Source organism: Podarcis muralis, chromosome 4 (genome assembly GCF_964188315.1).
Source record: "Podarcis muralis chromosome 4, rPodMur119.hap1.1, whole genome shotgun sequence".
Taxonomy (NCBI): domain Eukaryota; kingdom Metazoa; phylum Chordata; class Lepidosauria; order Squamata; family Lacertidae; genus Podarcis; species Podarcis muralis.
This window is the reverse complement of record NC_135658.1, coordinates 52,813,103-52,833,291: the sequence shown is the minus strand read 5'-3', so window position 1 is coordinate 52,833,291 and position 20,189 is coordinate 52,813,103. Positions and strand designations below refer to the sequence as shown.

The 20,189-nt window shown below is 41.3% G+C and overlaps 1 protein-coding gene across 1 annotated transcript; it reads left to right on the top strand.

Annotated features, from left to right (window-relative positions):
• The first annotated feature begins 111 nt into the window (after positions 1–111).
• On the top strand, positions 112–7,143 carry MIS18A (MIS18 kinetochore protein A). Its single transcript, XM_028727022.2, has 5 exons — positions 112–304; positions 1,037–1,103; positions 3,037–3,159; positions 5,467–5,560; positions 6,201–7,143. The coding sequence occupies exons 1-5, from the start codon at positions 112–114 to the stop codon at positions 6,279–6,281; spliced, it is 558 nt and encodes a 185-aa protein (XP_028582855.1). The 3' UTR covers positions 6,282–7,143.
• Positions 7,144–20,189: the final 13,046 nt, after the last annotated feature.

Sequence of the window (20,189 nt, the reverse complement as noted above, 5' to 3'; positions counted from 1 at the left end):
GAGGCAAAAGAGAAGGGCTCGGTTTGCGCGCTAGAGCGGCCCCGCGTTGCATGTTATTTCCGGCGCTGGCGCGGAGGGGAGGGGGCGCGGCGCGGGCGGCTTTGAAAGAGAATGGCGGCGCACCCGGGGGAAGACAGCTCTCTCCCGTTGACGGAGGCGTCCCCTGGCAGCCCGGGGCCCGGAGAGGAAGCGGGGTCCGAGGAGCTGCCCATGGTGTTCCTGTGCGCTGGCTGCAAGCGGCCCGTAGGAGACACGCTCGGCTGGGAGTTCAACGACGAGGACACCAACTGCATCTTGCTGAAGAGTGAGCGACGAGGCGCCCGCCCGCGCGGCTAATCACCTGGGAAACGCTCTGCGCCCGCCCGCACCGCGGCTTTCCCTCGCGCGTGCAAAGATTCGCGCGCTCGTCCTCCCCGCCCCCCCCCCATAAACCAGCATTCAGTGGCTCCTCTCTTGGCTTTGTTCGTGCCCTTCTTGCGTGCTTTACGTAGGTCGTAGGACCCGTCTCCCTTCTTGAGGCGGTTTTAGGCTGCGCCTTCACTTGAAATTATCTGGGCGACTTAAGAGGGAATTAAAGCAAAGGCATTGCAATAAAAGAACGTGAATATGGTGAAGCTGCAGAAGGAACAGCAAAACACTTGAAAAGAGAAAAAGAGGGAAAGATTCTGCAGTGCTAACGTTGCAATCCTATATTTGTGTGTGTGTCCAGTTATTTTCAGTGGGGTTTTCGCCTAGGTAAATGTGCTTAAACTTGCAGCCAAAGATAATTCATGGGACTCAGTTCTAGTGCTAGTGACGTGTATGCCTCTTTTTAATTTCCAAAGTGTTTTGGAATATGCATTAAACTTACTCCTTGCCACCCGGTTGACCAAAGCATGTGGGCATTATTGTGCCCCAGCCCCTTAGTTGGGATAGAGGTTTTTGCCAACCCACTTCAGTGTTTTCCCATTCTGTGTTGGCGATAAATGGCATAATTGGGCTGGGAGTACTTATGGGAGACTACTTTTCTACTGATCTTACATCTTTTGATTTTCAGATGTTACGCTCAATGTTTCAGTGGACAAAGAACAGAAACTTTCAAGCCGAGCAGGCGAATATGGCTGGTAAGCGGTGAAAATCCCAAAGTGAAACAGATGTGTCTCACAATAGAGCTTTATGCTAAAGAAGAAAGTCAAAAGAAAGGTTTGCCCTAAAAGTATCCATATGGGCTAATAGACAATATGTTTGGACTCATTTTTATTAGGAAGGGGAATAGGAAGCCACTTTAGAGCAGGGTTTTTGTTTTTTTGAAGCCATCTGCTTTAAGCCTGTTACTCATACTGAATCTTTGAGGAAGTGTGGGATGTATATCTTATTATGTTAGTTTTTAGGAGACATTCCTTGGGAAGTGTGCATACATAATAAAAATACATAGGTTAATGATCTTCAGTGCTTGCTACTGAGTTGTCGCTTCTTAAAATATTTACAATTCTTCCAAGAAAATTAATTTCCACACAGTTTTGAATCTGTTTGAACATTCAAGCTACATTGTTTGTGCTTATTGACTAAGACTAAAACTGGTTTAAGAGTTTGGTTCACATCTGCTAATCATCACTCTGAATAGTTGTTTTGTTTTTTGCGCACTTGCATGAATGGAGTACATGGGAATTTGCACCTTTTTGACCAAGTCCTTTAAAAAAGTCCTGGGAAAACCATTTTTTAAATATTGCTTGCAGTCAGATAAATGTACACAACTTGCCTCTAACACTTATTCATAAATAAAGAATGTGTTGTCTACAGGCCTTTTCATTGAATCATAATCAGTGCTTCGGAAGGACTGATTCTTAAAATGTAATGCAGTGGTTGGAGTACCCAGCAAGGACTTGAATGTGGTGGAATCAGATATTATCAAAAGCACGAAGGTCTGGGTGATCAGACCATGGCTGGGGACTCTGCTGGGTAGCACCCAAGAAGCACAAGAAGGTTCTAATAGGAGTGGGTTTCCAACCCGCTTCAGGTTGATCCTTCTGACACCTTTGGCTGTCCTGTTTAACATGGATGCCTTGTTTATCCCTCTGGAGACCATAAACAAGAGGCCCCTGTACAAACCAAGACAGTTCAGCTTCTGCCTTATCTCTTTATCTCTCAAATAGGCCCCAAGCTGGCTGTCTCCAGGGTGCCTGGCATTGTATTACAAAGCATCACATAGTGTTACATTTTGCCTGACTGCCTTTTCCCAGACTTGCTTGGTTGTTGTGTCTTCTTATCGTGAAGTGGCCTTCACATGCACAGCTGCTTCTGACACCTGTGGTAATCTCTTGGCCTTCCCTGTAAAGGAAGATCACCCACTCACAGTCAGACTCTAGGCTGTCTTTGATTTATGATCTAATTAAGTTGAAGAGCAAAGAGGAGAACCGGAAAAAAGATTGCAACGGTAATAGGTTTTTCAAATTAGATTAATACAACGAAGTATAAAATAATTCTGTCTGAATAACTTTCAGAATAAATTCATATCTTGACTGCATTGCCACAAAATCCCTACTTGGCTGTGAATACCAGTTGGTGATTTTGGAGCCAGGCATTAAGACACAGACCAACCTAGAGGAGTGTTGTGAATCATAGAATTGTAGAGTTGGAAAGGGACCCTGAGGGTCATCTAGTCCAACCCCCTGCAATGTAGGAATCTCAACTAAAGCATCCATGACAGTTGGCCATCCAACTTCTGCTTTAAAACCTCCAATGAAGGAGAGTCTTCAACCTCTTAAGGGAGACCGTTCCACCGTTGAACAGCTCTTACCGTCAGAAAGTTCTTCCTGATGTTTAGTGATGATAACTAGGAGTGGGCAGGAAATCCAGGTATGCTGCTAGAAGTTCCTCAGAAGGAGGACAGGATAAATCCTTTTTATTTAAAATATATGTAAAAAACAACTTTCCGCTAATTGTTTTATGCCATTTGTTTAATTTGTGCTGGAAGTGGTACATTGCTGTGTTCCGAATTACAACATGAACATGTTAAAATGATGTTACATATTTTCTAAGTGATGCTTTGCTTTACAGCATGCTTGAAACCTTGTTTTGCACTGGGTGCAACATGACCCTTGGAAGCATTTACAGATGCACTCCGAGACATCTGGATTATAAACGAGATTTATTTTGCTTAAATGTTGACGCTCTTGAAAGGTAAGCAAAGCAATAGTTCTGTTTGCCTTTCTTCTGATGATAATTGATTATTTAAATACTCTTAAAACGGGACAACTTCCTCAATACTCCAGGTTATTTCTGATGTGCATAAAGTTTTTTGCGGGGAGGGGAGGAACAGTAGCGCAAATATTTTTTTGTTCCTCCATGGAAGGAAAAAATGAATCAAAACTGGCCTTGTTTGTTTGCATTCAGCTAGGTAACAATGAGGAAAACATCAATTTCTTCCTCTATTTCCCCACTACCACACCACCCCTCAATCCTTTAAGGATTAAGTTTAACCATTATTCTGTGCAATAAATACCCATCATTTCCAGAGATGAGAATTCATTGACAATTGCTTGCAAGTAGCATTTTCTAACACAGAGATAATAGTGTGCATTGTGTTCTCTGAAACATATCCAATTACCATACTTTCCTTAGCAACCATTGAAAAATTATCCTTGAAGTCGTGCTTGGGTAACTACAGATAGAGGATTGTGATCTAACTGTAATTCTCATCCCTTCCTTCAGATGTATTTTGAAAACTTTTTCATTTAGGCTTGTCTTCACAACAGGCATTTTCTTTTTAAATCCATCAGTATTTATTGATGTTTTTATTGATCTCTTTGTTACTATTTTTGGTATGTTGTGTTCCACTTTGCTATTTTTTAATAAAAGTGCAGATTATAAATTTATAAATAAATAATCTGCATTGTTCAAAATTTAAGTATTATGCAAATTAATACAAGCATAGCACGGGAGCACAGTAATAAGTATTGCAGTGCATCATTAAGTTATTTTGGTGTTTTTCAAGAACTGACCATTTTGTTCAATTGGTATTTTAGGCATTGCACTTGTAAAGTTCTAATTGCTATCCTTTTTAATTTAATTATTTAATACATTGATATCTTTAGGGTAATATCTTTAGGGTGACATCTTCCTAAGGCAGCTAAGAAAAGTCAATAAAATAAATATAGATGACTTGCAAGTTGTGTGGGGGGTTACATTTCATGGATTGGATGTAAAGGCAAAATGACACCTAGTCAGAGTGACCCCGGAATATCCCACACAAGCGTCCCTACCTTTCCAGAAGCTGGTGCGCCAAATGGGCCATTCCCCCCACATGGTTATTGGGTTCTGGCAGGCTGTTGTGTGGGCTCTGGAGGCTCTTGCAAGATCTCATAGGGACATCCAAGATCTTGTGAGGGCCTCCCAGACCAGAGCCTGGAAATAATTTTTAAGCTTTCTGCCTTGCGAGCGTTTAGTGTGATTGCCACTGGCCATCCGCCAAGCGCATAAAGCTGCAATCGTGCAAGTTAAATGTGCACACAAGTTGTGAGTTAACTGTACACCAAATACCAGTATTAACAAATTATACCAGTAAAGTAAGGATTAAAACATGAATCTAGCATAAAACTATCAAGGAAATATCAAGGAGAACAGAAATGTTCTTAATATCCTATTTAAAATCACCTATGAAAGTGCCATGTGAGGAGAGGTGTTCAAAGATACAGGGGTACCACTAAAAATGCCCTGCTCCTGGCACCTACTAATCTGATGGTCCGTAATCAGGGATCAGGGAGCAAAGGCTCTGAGGCCAATCTTGGGGCCTGTCCAGGGCCATAGAGTTGCATAAGGTTGAGAAAGATGTCATTTCACTCTTCATCCCCCTCCTGAAACCTGCCCCTCATACATTCTGTAAGACGTCTGTTCTGAGCTGGCCTGACCTTGAGGCTGAAGAGGAACATTCCTGTTAGGGATTGGGGATGCACCAGAACATGTTGCTGCAGATCATCACTTGTCATACATCTACCTGGAATTTCATCACCTGCCTTACGTACATAGCCTTACATTCTCAGGTGGACCTTCAACCAGGTAACCTGGCAGGCTCTACTTATAATGCAGGCTCTCATTACTTAAAACAAAATAGTGGGAAGGGGCCAACCAGTCTGTAAATAATGTGTGCATTTTAATTACAGTGGTACTTCGGGTTACATACGCTTCAGGTTACAGACTCCGCTAACCCAGAAATAGTACCTCGGGTTAAGAACTTTGCTTCAGGATGAGAACAGAAATTGTGCAGCAGCAGCAGCGGGAGGCCCCATTAATTAAAGTGGTGCTTCAGGTTAAGAACAGTTTCAGGTTAAGAATGGACCTCCAGAACGAATTAAGTATGTAACCAGAGGTACCACTGTACTGAGTATTACAGTCATGACTGCTGTCACTGGTAAATTATTCTTCAGTTAATAAATGCTCACACTTTTATTGGGTGATTGTGGTGTTACTTATAACTGTACAATGTCCAAGTTATACCCTAGGGTCCTCGGAACAAAAAGCTGAAATTGATGAAGAGCCTCTAACGCTTGAAAGTCGAGCTAGTTTAGAAGAGTCACTAGGAAGGGTAAGATGGTTATTTTATGTTTTAGGTTTTACTTTTTTCAGATGTGAAAGATGGTTTGATGATGGTTCCTTCTTAAAATCCCTCTTCTTAAGAAACACAGTAATCATGTCAGTAGAACTTGTTAAGGGAAACGGGGGAGAAAAGAGACATGAGATTCTTTCTGTACTCCTATATGAGAAAATAATGGCTATTTGCAACTGGGGGTGCAGTTATCTTGAAATATGCATGCAGCTGCTGAGTTCCCCATGTAGTTCTGGCTGGAGATCAATGTGCAAATGCAGCCCCAAACAGACAGAGCATGCTATCATCCTCTGATCATGCCAGTCAACCAGAAGGTTGGTGGTTCAAGTCCACCCAGGGGTGGCTGTGGGCAGGATTCCTGCATTGCAAAGGGTTGGACTAGATGTCTCTTGCAGTCCGTTCCAGCTCTACGATTCTATGATCTCTACCATATGGGGGAAGGTGACATCCATTCCTGTCTTCTGTGATCCTACTCGATGACATATTGAGGAGGCAGGATGAGTGTCAGGTATACTGGCTTGTAATTCATTTGTGGGCCCATGAATTTGGGACACAACTTATAATTAACATTTAATGTAAACTAAAATGTTTCTCGCCCCGCCCCCCCCTTACTTAACAGGCAGAAACGATTTTGAAGGCATTGGAGCAACGATTATCTGTAGTTGAATCAAGTTTTGCATCTCTTCACAACATTGGCTGAATAATTATTATTGATATTACTAATAATATTGACACTTGAGTTTGAAGTATGTTGAATCACTGCTGGAGTTGTCTGGTTAAAAAGAAGTGTTTCCCAGTGTCCTAGAGGTTGAAAATGCAGACACCTGAGAAAGGAGAATACTAATGGAAAGCCAGACATCCTTTGGAAATTCTGGTCATGAATGTTGCTGTGTTTTTTTAAAAAAAATCTTTTTTTATTCTCATCTTTTCTAAATCACTGAAATGCAAATAATGTTCTCAATATTCTCTTGTACCTTTTTTGGTTTTATATTTTGATTTATATTTCTTTTATGATTTTTCACATTGCTTTTGGCAGATTAGGAGCAAGTGTGGCTAACCTGCTTTTTCTGAAGAAGAATGGCAGCAGTAGTGTGTTAGCTGCTTAATAGATCAATGGAATAACACTTTCATTTATAGTAGCAGCTGTTTAGTCTTCTATTAGTTGTGGGTACTGATATAATGAGCAGTGTTGGCTGAGCCTACATCTGTGGAACTTGTTAGCTTGTTTAAATGATTTAATTGTTAATGTTTATATTCCTGCCTTCCAAGAATTAGGTTTAAATTTCACAGAAGATGCTAGCAGTGGCCTGATGAGAATTTCAAAAGTTAAAAAGGAGCAAGTGATACTTTGACTGTATTTTCTTTTTTGTAAATAAAATAATAAAATATGATAGAACTCTGCTTCAGTTTTATAACTGTATTGTGTACAAGTTATTTAGAGAGATTTGATTCCTAGTACTGTGACACTTGAATACATGTAAATAGTGCTGTAAACGTTTCATTAAAAAATTTCTACAGCTGAACTGGAATTTAAAACTGTTCAGTAAAAGTGTTTTATTGCAGGTCTTTGTGCTCATTCTTAATCACCTCGTCCTCCAAATTGAAGCTTCATGCCGTTTGCCAAACTTGAATGCCTTTCATATTCCAAATAACCTAGGTGCCATTAGTCATCACAGAGTTTTCATTATGCTGCAGCACATTCTGTTCACATCTAATTGCAGCACATCATGCTGTTTCATCCTTATTTTCTCTTTCTTTAAAAAAATGGAAAACAGGCACTGTTCACCAAGAAAAGGCTATTATAAAATAGATGCTTATATATAGTAGTAATTCTAGCTGTAATGAAGCTGGAAGCTCAAGCAAACATTGCCATTTCTTTTCAAGTTAATTTGGTAGGATTTCTATCTTGGCATGTGAATAAAACTGAAGGTAATTGGCATCATTAAGTTACGGAAATTTGCAGATTGAGAGTTTCCTGTCCCTTACCTCCCCTGTAATCACCTCTTCCCAAAAAGTATAACCAGACAATCCGGGAGGAACCCTTCTGAACAATTTGGGATTGGGTGTAGGAGATGGGGGGCAGGACTTGGCAAGAACTCAGCCTAGTTTTGGGTGATTTCTCCCCTCCTACCACAACTCATTGCTGTGCCTGTTACTGTTGTTTGTACCACTAACATGTAGTCCAGATGCTTGTAAGTTTTCCTGATCATGTTTATGACCATCGGATATTTTCTTCAATGTAAGAAGATGCTGATTTGGATCAGATAACAAGGGTAGCTGGTTTCTCAGATGCAAATGTAAAACACAATTTTTTATTGCAATCTCAAAACAAATTTTGAAATAACAGCTTTCCATTCACCCAAATGAAAGCTGAAAACTGGGCTGCCATTGCTGATCTTTTGCTACATTTGGCATCTTGATACAGCTTTTTAATATGGACTATTAGGACTGATTTATTGAACACAAGTGGGACTTACTTGCTAATAGACATATAGAGGATTGTACTGTAGAGCTGTAATGTTTTAGAATATATGAATATACTTCTAAAATGCAGATAAGAAACTGGATAAATATACATCTCTTTCAAATATGCCACTAATAGATGCAAGCCAGCAGTATCCTTTCTTCCACGTGTCCTGTTGAAATGTATGCATGGATGTTCTAAGTAAATAAGGTTGAAGCCTGGCTGTGACTGAAGTCTGACATATGTAACACTGTTTGATTTTGCAGTATATTTCTCAAAATCTGATTTAAATATCTTTGAGCTGATGAAATTTTTAATTGTTTTACTTGTGAGCCATGCAGAGAATGCAGGGTGATCTATAAATAAAAGTAGCATATGGTAATGTTAGATAACAAAATCTCAATGGGTAGTATCATCATGTCTTCATTAAGTGAGCATTATCTTCTACTCTCAAGTGACATTAGTTCCTTGCACATGTAGAATGGGGCGCAAGGCTGTGCCCTTGCTACTTACCCTGTTCCTGAGATAGATGACCCTATGTGTCTGTAGAAGGTTACATGCACAGGAGCAATATGAGTTGGGGAATGGGAACCTTCCATGGTAAAGGGCAAGCCCAGATTTACATTAAATCCTTAATCTAATTTAGCACCTTTCCCCCCTGCATCATTACAGCAAAAATAAAAATCATTATTTAACAAAGTCTATATACCACTTGATGGCAATAAAGCCCCCAAGCCGTTTACAAGAAATATTAAAATTATCAATTTAAAAAAGGTAAAAACAAGTACTGTAATTAAAAGATAATTAAAGTTAACACTAGACTAAAGAGATTAAAACATGTCAACATCCAGGATTCCCTAAACAAAAACGTTTTAAGCAGGTGCCAAAGAGAGTATAGAGAAGGCACCTGCCTGATGTTTAACAATCCGTATTCCTGGGGATGCGGGTGGCGCTGTGGGTAAAACCTCAGTGCCTAGGACTTGCTGATCGTAAGGTCGCCGGTTCGAATCCCCGCGGCGGGGTGAGCTCCCGTCGTTCGGTCCCAGCTCCTGCCTACCTAGCAGTTCGAAAGCACCCCTAAGTGCAAGTAGATAAATAGGTACTGCTTTATAGCGGGAAGGTAAACAGCGTTTCCGTGTGTGGCACGGGCGCTGGCTCACCAGTGCAGCTTCGTCACGCTGGCCACGTGACCCGGAAGTGTCCTCAGACGGCGACGGCTCCCGGCCTCTTGAGTGAGATGAGTGCACAACCCTAGAGTCGGTCACGACTGGCCCATTCGGGCAGGGGTACCTTTACCTTTATTCCTGGGGAAATGGGAATTGTAGCCCTGTGAGGGGAATAGGGGGTCTCCAACAAGCTTTAAAAACCCTTAACAAAGTACGGTTCTCAGAATTCACTGTTTAAAGTGGCATGATACTGATATCAATTTATAGTGCATATGGGGCCAGAATAATGCACTATAATGTTTCTAGATGGAACACAGTTCTGTTATTTGGGAGTACGTACTTTTATTTTGATTGGCTAGTGATCTTCAGATTATATTACAGGAAGTGGGGTTTTCATTTCAGTCTGCAAATTGCATGCAAATACCAACCTGACTAGTTTTCTGCTTTAATTAATGGCTTTATTAAAGTCATTAGAAAAAGCAGATGTGATGCTGTGGCATGCAGTGACATTGGAAGGTTATGGAATAAGGTACTGCTTTGCACATTCTTAAGTGAGATCACACTCATTGTGCAGTTCCTCACACGTTTGCTTGTTAGAGCATTGAGGAAGGATGTGGAATAATGAATTTGTAAGCAAGTACAAAGTTCTAATTGTCTTTCAATTTGAGTATAGAGAGCAAATTGCTCTTGTTGAGAAGATACAAATAAGATGGCCTACTGTTCCTTTAAATCCTGTGAGTTCATTTAAATGCTTGCAAAATAAAAAGCCCCTATTAACTAAAATCCATGGCTGAATTAAAACACCCACTATCCCAGAAGCAAAAGATCCAACATAAAACGCTATTGAAGCCCTGGTCTCGCTATGGAATGGCAAGATGAAACAAGTGGTTGATATTATTGTCATGGAATTCTACTCAATATTGATCTGGAGCAGATTCCAATGTATAGTTAGTGGAGTAAAAACTTAAGCACGTTGCAGTATTCCCCAAAAATATACCAGAGGCAATTGTATTTCGTCCAGCTGAGCTTTACTGCTACTGAAGGCAAATGAGCATAATGATCACAAATCCATTACATTCAGGATTGGCACTGTCCATAATAAATCCAGTTGCAGCAGACTGAACTTTCAATAAGTCTAAAACCTTAACACTAAGCATTCTATCTACAAAGGTAAAGGCAAATAACCCCTGGATCATTAAGTCCAGTCAAAGGTGACTGGGGTGGTGGTGCTCATTTCACTTTCAGGCCGAAGGAGCCAGCGTTTGTCTTTCCGGGTTATGTGGTCAGCATGACTAAACCGCTTCTGGTGCAACAGAACACCTTGACAGAAACCCGAGCGCATGAAAATGCCTTTTAACCTTCTCATCACAGTGGTATCTATTTATCTACTTGCACTGGCGTGCTTTCGAATTGCTAGGTTGGCAGGAGCTGGGAAAGAGCAACGGGAGCTCACCCCGTCGTGGGGAATCGAACTGCCGACCTTGCAATCGGCAAGCCCAAGAGGCTCTGGTTTAGTCCACAATGCCACCCACATCCCACTATGTACAGAATACCATACCAGAAGGAATAGAGTAGAAAGAGAAAGTGAAACCCAGGCTCCTTCTGGCCTATTATTATAGTCGGCCTGACCTTGACAGAAGAGATAACAGAACCAGTTTAAGCCAGTTGTACTCAGCTTCTCTGAATGAATAACCCAAACATCACAAACCTGCTTGTTTCTTTCACACAGAGAAGCTTCCAGAACCCTCTTGAATTAAGTAGAATAGGAACGATGTCTACACATCAGATCAATACTTTCTGTACTAAGAAATGCAAACTGACAATTATTGCTCCTGAGCATCCTCTCTGGCGTTTTGGAGCTCAAGCACCTCCTTGGTACTCTGAGGAGCTCTGGACTATGAAACAGGCTGGATGAAGATGAGCACCGGTGGCGCAGGGCTCGCTCTGAAGCTGACCAAGCACTGGTAAGAACACATTGAGTTATCGCCCAGTTCCCTATAGCACAGCACAGGAAAGTGCTCAATAGGCATAGTAGCCATTTTTAAAATATACTTTAACTGAGTGCAGTCCACTCTTAATTGTTGCACAATGGAATTTCCCCTCATCTCCCTGTGTGCCCCCATGCTTTCCCCAAATCTATGGAGGGTTGGGGAGAAAACCCAGAACAGATTTAGAGGGTGTGCAAGGAGAGAGAATAGAAGTTCAATTCCACAGCCACAAGTACTTGCACTAGTGAAAATACTTCATTGAGATACCCCCCCCATGAGTGCAAAGGCATATTTTGTCAGGTTGTTATGTCTCCCATGATTGTTTCCTCAGCCCAAAATGTTTTCCCACTTCTTTGTGCTTTCCAGTCAAGCAGGTGTGCCTGTTAGAGACTCCCTCTGATAACAGTTCAAAACGATGAGTTCCTCCCCTTAGGGAACTTTAAGCTTATAGCTGTAAGGAAAGAGGGGGGAGTTGTATGAATTATTATTTGTGGAACTAGTGATTCAACTTGTTAGAACAGAAGCTGACTAAATGCTTACATACAATTTCTCATGAAAACATAAACACTGTAATGATAAAATATCTGACAACTCTTCATTACGCTGAACCAGTATCCTTGTACAGTGGTACCTCTGGTTAAGAACTTAATTCGTTCTGGAGGTCCATTCTTAACCTGAAACTGTTCTTAACTTGAGGTACCACTTTAGCTAATGGGGACTCCCACTGCCACCATGCCACCACCACACGATTTCTGTTCTCATCCTGAGGTAAAGTTCTTAATCTGAGGTACTACTTCCAGGTTAGCGGAGTCTGTAACCTGAAGTGTCTGTAACCCGAGGTACCACTGTAATTGAACTATGAGTCTTATCTTCCAAGCCCAGAGACAGCACATGTCCAGCCACTTCTGTCCATTATTTACTTCAATAAAACTTAGTTTAATCAAAGCCCAGAAGTCTTCATTAACTTCAATTAGCATTGTGCTTGGAGAGAGCAATTGAAACACTCTTTGTTACACTGCTGAACCCTCTTGTTTGCAATCCTAATCTTGTGTGTGTTTACTGCATTTGCTGGGACATGTCACCAAATAAGTGCTGGCAATGTTTTTGTTTAGAAACTTATCAAGATACCTTTTAACATTTGAACTTTTCAGCATAGGAGAAAACTAAAAGATAGGACTAAAAGGTAGAACTAAACTCTAATTTAAGCAAATGAAGTAGTGAGGTGTATGTCAAAAATGCCATCCTTAGTCTGCAACTCCAATCATGCTTACTAAGGATCAAGCCCCATTGAAGACATCTGGACTTACTTCCAAGTAAATATGTGTGGGATTGCACTGTCAGTGTGCTTCCTGTTTTTCATAGCTCAGGTTAACTTCATATGACTAATATAAGTGTGGGATTATTTTTGCCGTTACCTTGTGGGAGGAAACACACTGCAGGTGGTAATATAAGTAAATCTATTGTCATGAACCTGGAAATGCTGTTTTTAAGATTCACAGGAAAACATGATGAGGGAGGCAATGGAGACTTCAAATCCATTCACAATAATGCCCTCCACGTGGAGTTATTTTGGGAAGAGGAAAGGGAGAAGCAAATTGCCATATTCTGACAGATTTGGGAGTAGATCAGATTAGCTTTTACTTTACAATGAATTTTGATGTGTCCCATAAAATATCAAATTCATATTTGAGTACTGTATTTTGTTATATTCTCACTTCTACCACATGGTGGTGTAATCTGCCCTCTAACCTTCCTCTTTTGCTTTCACACTACAGTATATTCTGCACTGTTTTAAGGCTACATACTTGATCTGTTTTTTTAAATCATAAAGATTTAAAAACAAACAAAACTGCAGGGAATTTGAAGGGCGCGGGTCTTGCTTGTTTGTTTCATTACAACTTGCTACAATTTGTGTTTTTTAATTTTTTAATTTTATATTGTGAACCATCCTGAGATCTGCAGGTACAGTGGTACCTTGGGTTACATATGCTTCAGGTTACATACACTTCAGGTTACAGACTCCGCTAACCCAGAAATAGTACCTCGGGTTAAGAACTTTGCTTCAGGATGAGAACAGAAATTGTGCAGCAGCAGCGGGAGGCCCCATTAATTAAAGTGGTACTTCAGGTTAAGAACAGTTTCAGGTTAAGAACAGACCTCCAGAACGAATTAAGTACTTAACCCGAGGTACCACTGTATAGGGAAGTATACAAATTAATTAAATAAATAATAACAACTCAGCTTCAATTGTTTTATGAGAATTTTCATTTCAGTTTAGTTAAACGAATTAGTAATTTGTTTCCCCTAAGTAGATTGTTAATTATTTTTCCCCATGTTGGTTTCATTCTAGTCTCCTTCTTCAACTTTAGCAATGCTATGCAATCTTAAAATTTTTCCACACTTAAGACTTATAGTGGTATTTTTTTAAAGAGTTAATTTGTAGCTGATTGGCTGTACCTTTGGCCACATAGGGCAGTTATTAAGTTGAGTTTCCTTTCCACATTAATGGCAGGTTGTGCCTGAATCGAGAAAAGTTCTGTGGCTGTAGTCACACTCCTTATGCACCCTCAGGTTCCTCCAGTCAGTAAATGTCAGGGTTATGTGTACGGTATGTGCAAGGGGATTGTCCTTTCATGACTCTCTCTCTCTCTCTGTGTGTGTATACTTAATGCCTAGTATTCCAGAATTCTAATATGTGGAAGTGCAGGAGATTGGAAGAGAAACTATTTGTATGCCTGAGCTTTGGTGAAGCTGGGCATGGTGAAGAAATTTTGCCTCCAGCTAGCGATTGTTGTCATGGGCAGTATTTTGACTCTGTACCATTGTCTCTATCTGCCACATCTCTCCTCTGTAACTAAGCTTGTCTGCCAAACCATGCCCACCAACCCCTCTCTTATTTATTCAGTGGTCTGTGTTTGCCTGAGCTTGAGCCTGAACTAAGGATTCTGAGCCCCTGTGTTCTGATTCGATACCTGATATCCAATCACAGAACATTCAGGATTTGGGCCACTGCCACTGGCCCTTAAACTCTGAGTTATGGTTTGGAGCTTTGGACTTTAGACTACCAATCACATTGAGAGTGGGAGTGTCCCAGGCCTTCAGAAATGTATATAAGCAGTCACTTTTCCCTTGTTGTCCAGTTCTCTTAGTTCAGTAAAGGTTCTTGCTGTTATCACTGTGTCTTGCTTTGTGGAAACCCAACTACACTTCACCCTCCGCACAAAAAGCTTGTACACATACTACACAAATGAAAATACAGTGGTACCTTGGTACTTGAACAGCTTGGCTCCTGAACAAAGCAGGTCCCGAATGCTGCAAATCTGGAAGTAAGTGTTCCGGTTTGAGAACATTTTTCAGAAGCCATACATCCGATGCGGCTTCTGCAGCCGCGCCCTGGTTTTCAAATGGTTTCAGGAGTCAAATGGACTCCCAGAATGGATTAAGTTTGAGAACCCAGGTACCACTGATTGAGGAATGATATCCATTCTGGATCTCTCACAAAAGTTGGACTTTTGTCGTAGAAGAAAATGTATTTTTAGTACATTATTTCAGAATACTAGCTGAATAATGACCAGGGTGCCTGGCATGCTCTGGTCCATGGGGTCACGAAGAGTCGGACACGACTAAACGACTAAACAACAACAGCTGAATAATGATGACGTGTGACAGCATGCCAAAGAAAAATCCAGAAAGAACCCCCAAAACAAGCAACTGTACAAATAGTACGTGCAGAAAGGCCCTTATTTGCAGGCTCCCAGATACATTGCTCTGTTACTAGGCTACATGCTGTCAAGAGTCTAGACTCTAATAATGCTGCGACTGAGGCCTAGTTGTCACAGATAGCAGATGAAGAGGGAAGCCTGTGTTTCTGACTTTCATCCAGCTTGTGGGTGGGAGCTCATATAATTAAGCAGACTGACCCTGAGAAATGGGCTACTTCAGTATGTGGCAAAAAAGAGCTTAAACTGCCAGGAAACACATTAGATACTCTGCCTCACAGCAAAAAAGGAGGAGAGGGTGAATATGTTAATGCCACATAATAATTTTATGAACATTTCCAGTGTAGGGAACCAAGTCTAGTGAAGGAAGCCAAAGATGTAACAGCACCATAGCATGATCCCTGAAAATTGAGTCATTCTCATTAGTGCCTCAATGTCTTTTCTGGCTTTTCAGCTAAAGAGTAGGGTAAAAATGCTTCCAGAAAATAAATAAATCAAGTATGTGAACTAAGGCATTCTCTCACTTGCATCCTAGTACAGTACCAATCCTAAGGGCCTTTCTGCACTTACAAATAAGTGCAAAAAGGCCTTATTTGTAAGCACCCTTTGTGTAGATCCTGCTATGTTTTGACGTTATAAAATTGTTTAGCATCTCCCTGCCACATCCCCTACAGTTCTAAAGGATCTCTCAACTCCCAGGAGCAGCTTTTTGGCAGGTACAGGAGGCTGTAATGGATAAGGAAGGTAATTTGAAAATGGGTGCTCTGACTTACACCAGCCAAGTTTTACAACCCCATTATACACATACACACAGGAATTCAGGTGCTGCTTTCCTCACTGCAATACATAAGGCACAAGCACACATGCATTTGCATTTTTCATCTGACCTATATCTCAAAATTACACAGGGTACTGCTTGAATGGTATAACTGTCTTTCAAGGCTCCAGATTCAAGCTTATGCTATCAAATTAACTGCTTCCTAAAATATCTCGTGTTTGGTTAAACAAAACACATTTATTGTAAGTTTTCTTTCTGTAAGTGATATATGGCTGTACACTACCCTCACATCTTTTAAACTGCAAGTTTAAAAAAACAACAGTAAGTTTTGAATTCTTCAGCATTTTGAAGCTTATATATTTCCAAAATGTATCCCTTTAAAGGTGTTGTAAGAACGGGTGGCGCTGTGGGCTAGACCACAGAGCCTAGGGCTTGGCGATCAGAAGGTCAGCGGTTCGAATCCCCGCGATGGGGTGAGCTCCCGTTGCTCGGTCCCTGCTCCTGCCAACCTAGCAGTTTGAAAGCACATCAAAGTGCAAGTAGATAAATAGGAACCGCTCCGGTGGGAAGGTAAACGGCGTTTCCGTGCGCTGCTCTGGTTCGCCAGAAGTGGCTTAGTCATGCTGGCCACATGACCCGGAAGCTGTACGCTGGCTCCCTCGACCAATAAAGCGAAATGAGCGTCGCAACCCCAGAGTCGGCCACGACTGGACCTAATGGTCAGGGGTTCCTTTACCTTTAAGACTGGGGGTATAGAGTTTTGTTCCTCTGTCTCTTAAGTAATTCCCATTTTATATGAAGCCAAATTCCAGGGACTAGAAGTGGGTGGCTTTTTCTTTTTTATTTCCTGCAGAATGCTGATCTCCACTAGTATTCAAATTCTACAGTATCCATTCTTAAAATAAGAGCCTTCAATCAACATTCCAGACTAATCACTTGTGCTGCTTCACTTGAAAGATACTACAGCACATAAGGAAAGGAACCAAGTATATTTCAAAAGCCTTAGATCAGCCCCAAATGACTACTGTTGAATAATCCTGTGGGACACAGGCCACATTTCTTTCAGGGTCACCAGCCACTCTTACTGGGATAAATTTAGACACAATTTTTAACCAGAAAATGTGTATTTCTTTCATTTTTGAGTTTCTGCTAATCCAGTTTCCTATAAGCTTCATAGTTATTTCAGCTGACAGCATCAGATTTCTGATTTTAAGAACCCTTGAATGATAATCTTTACCAGTTTCATTCTAGCTTTTTTAAGTATGAGCTTACTGTAACCTCTATGTACCTAATGGTTCTTGGTTCAACAGAAAGATTGAAGGGAGCAGTTTTGGTAACTCAGTACTGAAGGAAATGTTGCTGGTTTTGTACTTCTCAAATATTCAGAGGCTATGTCTGCAGCTAGGACCTGACATCAAGAAAACAGACACAGTAACTGATGAGTGTTGGTGAACACTGGCTCAAATTAAGTCTTTATTTTAACTTTCCATAGGTATTGCTTGCAGTACAGATTGACATGGAAGAACAGTCTCCTAGAACAGTGAATACAGATTGTAATTATTACCAAACCATGAATCACTACTGTAGACACAGATGAGAAATTTTGATGCCATGTGCCCTAACTAATAAAATAACTTTTGCACCTCCAGTTTTTGACACAATCACTCAGGACAGATCTTGGCAAAATGGAAAGGATTCATAAGATAGCTCAGTGGGTGTGCAAGGTTCTAAAGGAGTAAAAAGCTGAAGGAACTTGTAGGGAATCTGTGATTTGCTCTTTTGACATTTCTCTCTCTCTCTCTCTCTCTCTCTCTCTCTCTCTCTCTCTCTCTTTCTCTTTCTCTTTCTCTTTCTCTTTGTGTGTAGGGCTCACTGTTACGTCTATGGATATAACATCCAAAATAATGCACGTCAAAAATTAAATGTCTAAATTAATGCCTCTAGATATCAACAGCAGCAGGTCTTTTTGGACTAGCACCCATATGATCTCTGTCCCCTTCAGCAGCAGGTGGAAATAGGCCAGCAAAGCAGGGAGCAGGTGTTGCAGCACTTGAGCAAAGACTCTGCCCTTGACATTCACTCATGGAGCAGAAAAGCCTCACGCAATAGTCATTGTTTGGTTGAACATGCTTAGATTCCCCCATGCATATACAAACCCTGTGTGATCAAGGCTCTTGCGGTGAATTCTCAGCAAATTAAGCCAAACACATGAAAATTTCCCTTCCTGCTCAACATGCGAAGATTAAGGGTAATGCTGGTGGGGATATTGGGGGCAGGCTAGCATGTGTGACCCAGGGCTTCTGTTCATGCTGCCTGCTTGCCTTGTTCTGAACTAATATATACATATGGATAAAAGAAAGGTTTCCTATAGGCTGACATGGAATGTACACCAAACTCATCAGCCTCACCAGTGGGCAGAAAGTTAAACTTTTTCCTCCCACCAACTTCCTCCCCACCCAAAGTTGCCATTTGTCCTGCTGATAACAAACAAACAAACAAGCATGCAGATACGTAAAAGCAATGATGTCAGGATATCCAATCACGGGCCTCCCACATTTCTGTTGTAGCTTGGCTCTTACTTTAGTGCAAGCATGGCGAGTTTACAGTCCGTGGGTCAGATCTGACCCTCCGCACATTTTCATTCATGCTGTGAAATGTACTGATTTCCTAAAGCAGGTCCTGTGTTGTAAGCTTACCAACACAGTGCTTGGCTCCAGATCACGTGGAAAATGTATTTTTCTACACATTAGTATAAATCTTTGTGGCTGTCTATGGAACGAGAAAAGTATAGCATGGGACATCTTTAATTTTAGATGTTCCTAATGAGCACTTAAGAGAAGAAAGATAAAGCCTTTTGAAATAATAACACCGGGCATGATGCAGCCAGATTAAGTGCTTTCCACTTTCACACCCGTCTTAATTGTGGCTGGATCGCAACCCAGCTATTATTGGGAGGGGAGGAGGTCAAGGAGAGGGTCGCTTTCAAGCTACTAATCAATCACACGCAGGCACCCAATGGGTTACCAGCCTTTATTGGCTTCTTCTCTGGCACCAGATACAGAATATCAAACAGCAAGTCTAAAACACAGCATATTCTCTTCCCTCCTCCCTGGCAGGTTTATAGGGGTGGGGAATTCTGGCAACCAGCCAGCCCCATCACATGCTCTCACTCTGGGGACTAATTGTTACCACCTGCCTGAGGGGCCTCACCCAGCGATACTTCCTCATAGGATCATGACTTCATGACAGAGGAGACCCAAGTAAAAGGTCCATGACACCATATGTACTTTTGTTGAACGGGGGTACTCAGTACTGCAGGCACTGCTGTATGAATTTTCCCAAGTTTAAAAGGCAACTTACAGCACTTGGCGAGCAGCAGCTGTTAGACAAGAATAAATACAACTCACACAAGCCCTTGGAAACTCATTAAAAAAAGTACTAGAGCAGTTAAGTAGTACTGGAGCAATTCAGTTAAAACTATTAAATTGTGATCAAAGGGCAAAACAAAAAACCAAAAAAACCCAACCCAAGCCATCTGAACACTTGGAATGTAATTAAATTGCATTACAATTAACAAATGCTGCATATGCACCATACATTTAAAGCACATTTCCTCCACCACTCCACAAAGACTCCTGGACGCTACAGTTTACCCCTCAGAGAGTTACAGTTCCTAGCAACCTAATAAATTATGTTTCCCAGGATTCTTGGGGAAGGGGGATAGGTTTTTAATTTATGTTGTGTACGCCTTTGTAACTCTTTGAACCTTTGTAACTCTTGAGTGTGTGTGCTTCTTTCCTTGCTAAATGAAGAAACCCATCTATGAGGCAGCGGTAAAGGAAAGATATGGGCAGGCCCCATAAGAATGCAGTTTTGCTTTGTTTTTTATTAGAGACCACTTGTGCTTCTTTCAGCCACACTTAAGGCCTCTGTAGTTGTGGCCTCATTCATTGACCTATATTGGTGCCCCCCACCCCCAGACAGAATGGTAATTACCATGGTTTTGTGTTTAATTCCCCTGTTGTTGTGTGGGTTGGCTTCTTTCTTTGAGCCACATGGAGCTGTTTTCAAAACAAAGTAGTCTTCTTTGGTGCATCCATTGTCTGCCTGAGGCACATTGTGATCTCCAAGTTGATTTGTGGTGGGCTGGTGGGTGGATGCATATGCTGACTTCCAAACAGCTTTCCAAACTTATAATCACGGTTATGTGTCCTATGCACCCAACACTCTGCAACCAGAGCTACAATTGTTACAGGGGAAGGAACTGGTTTGCTCAGTATTGACCCTCCTTGTCTCAATGTATGTGTTCAAAAGCGTGGCACAAAACTCTTTTTAAAGTATGCACGTGGATGTTCTTGAGAAGCTACATTGCAGGATCTTTGTAGAATACGAACAACCATATAATTTATTGTTTCATTCTTGCGACAAATCAGATTCCCGCCACCCTAATGAATCATCCCATATATACTATCCTTCTTTTCCTCCTCCGTCCC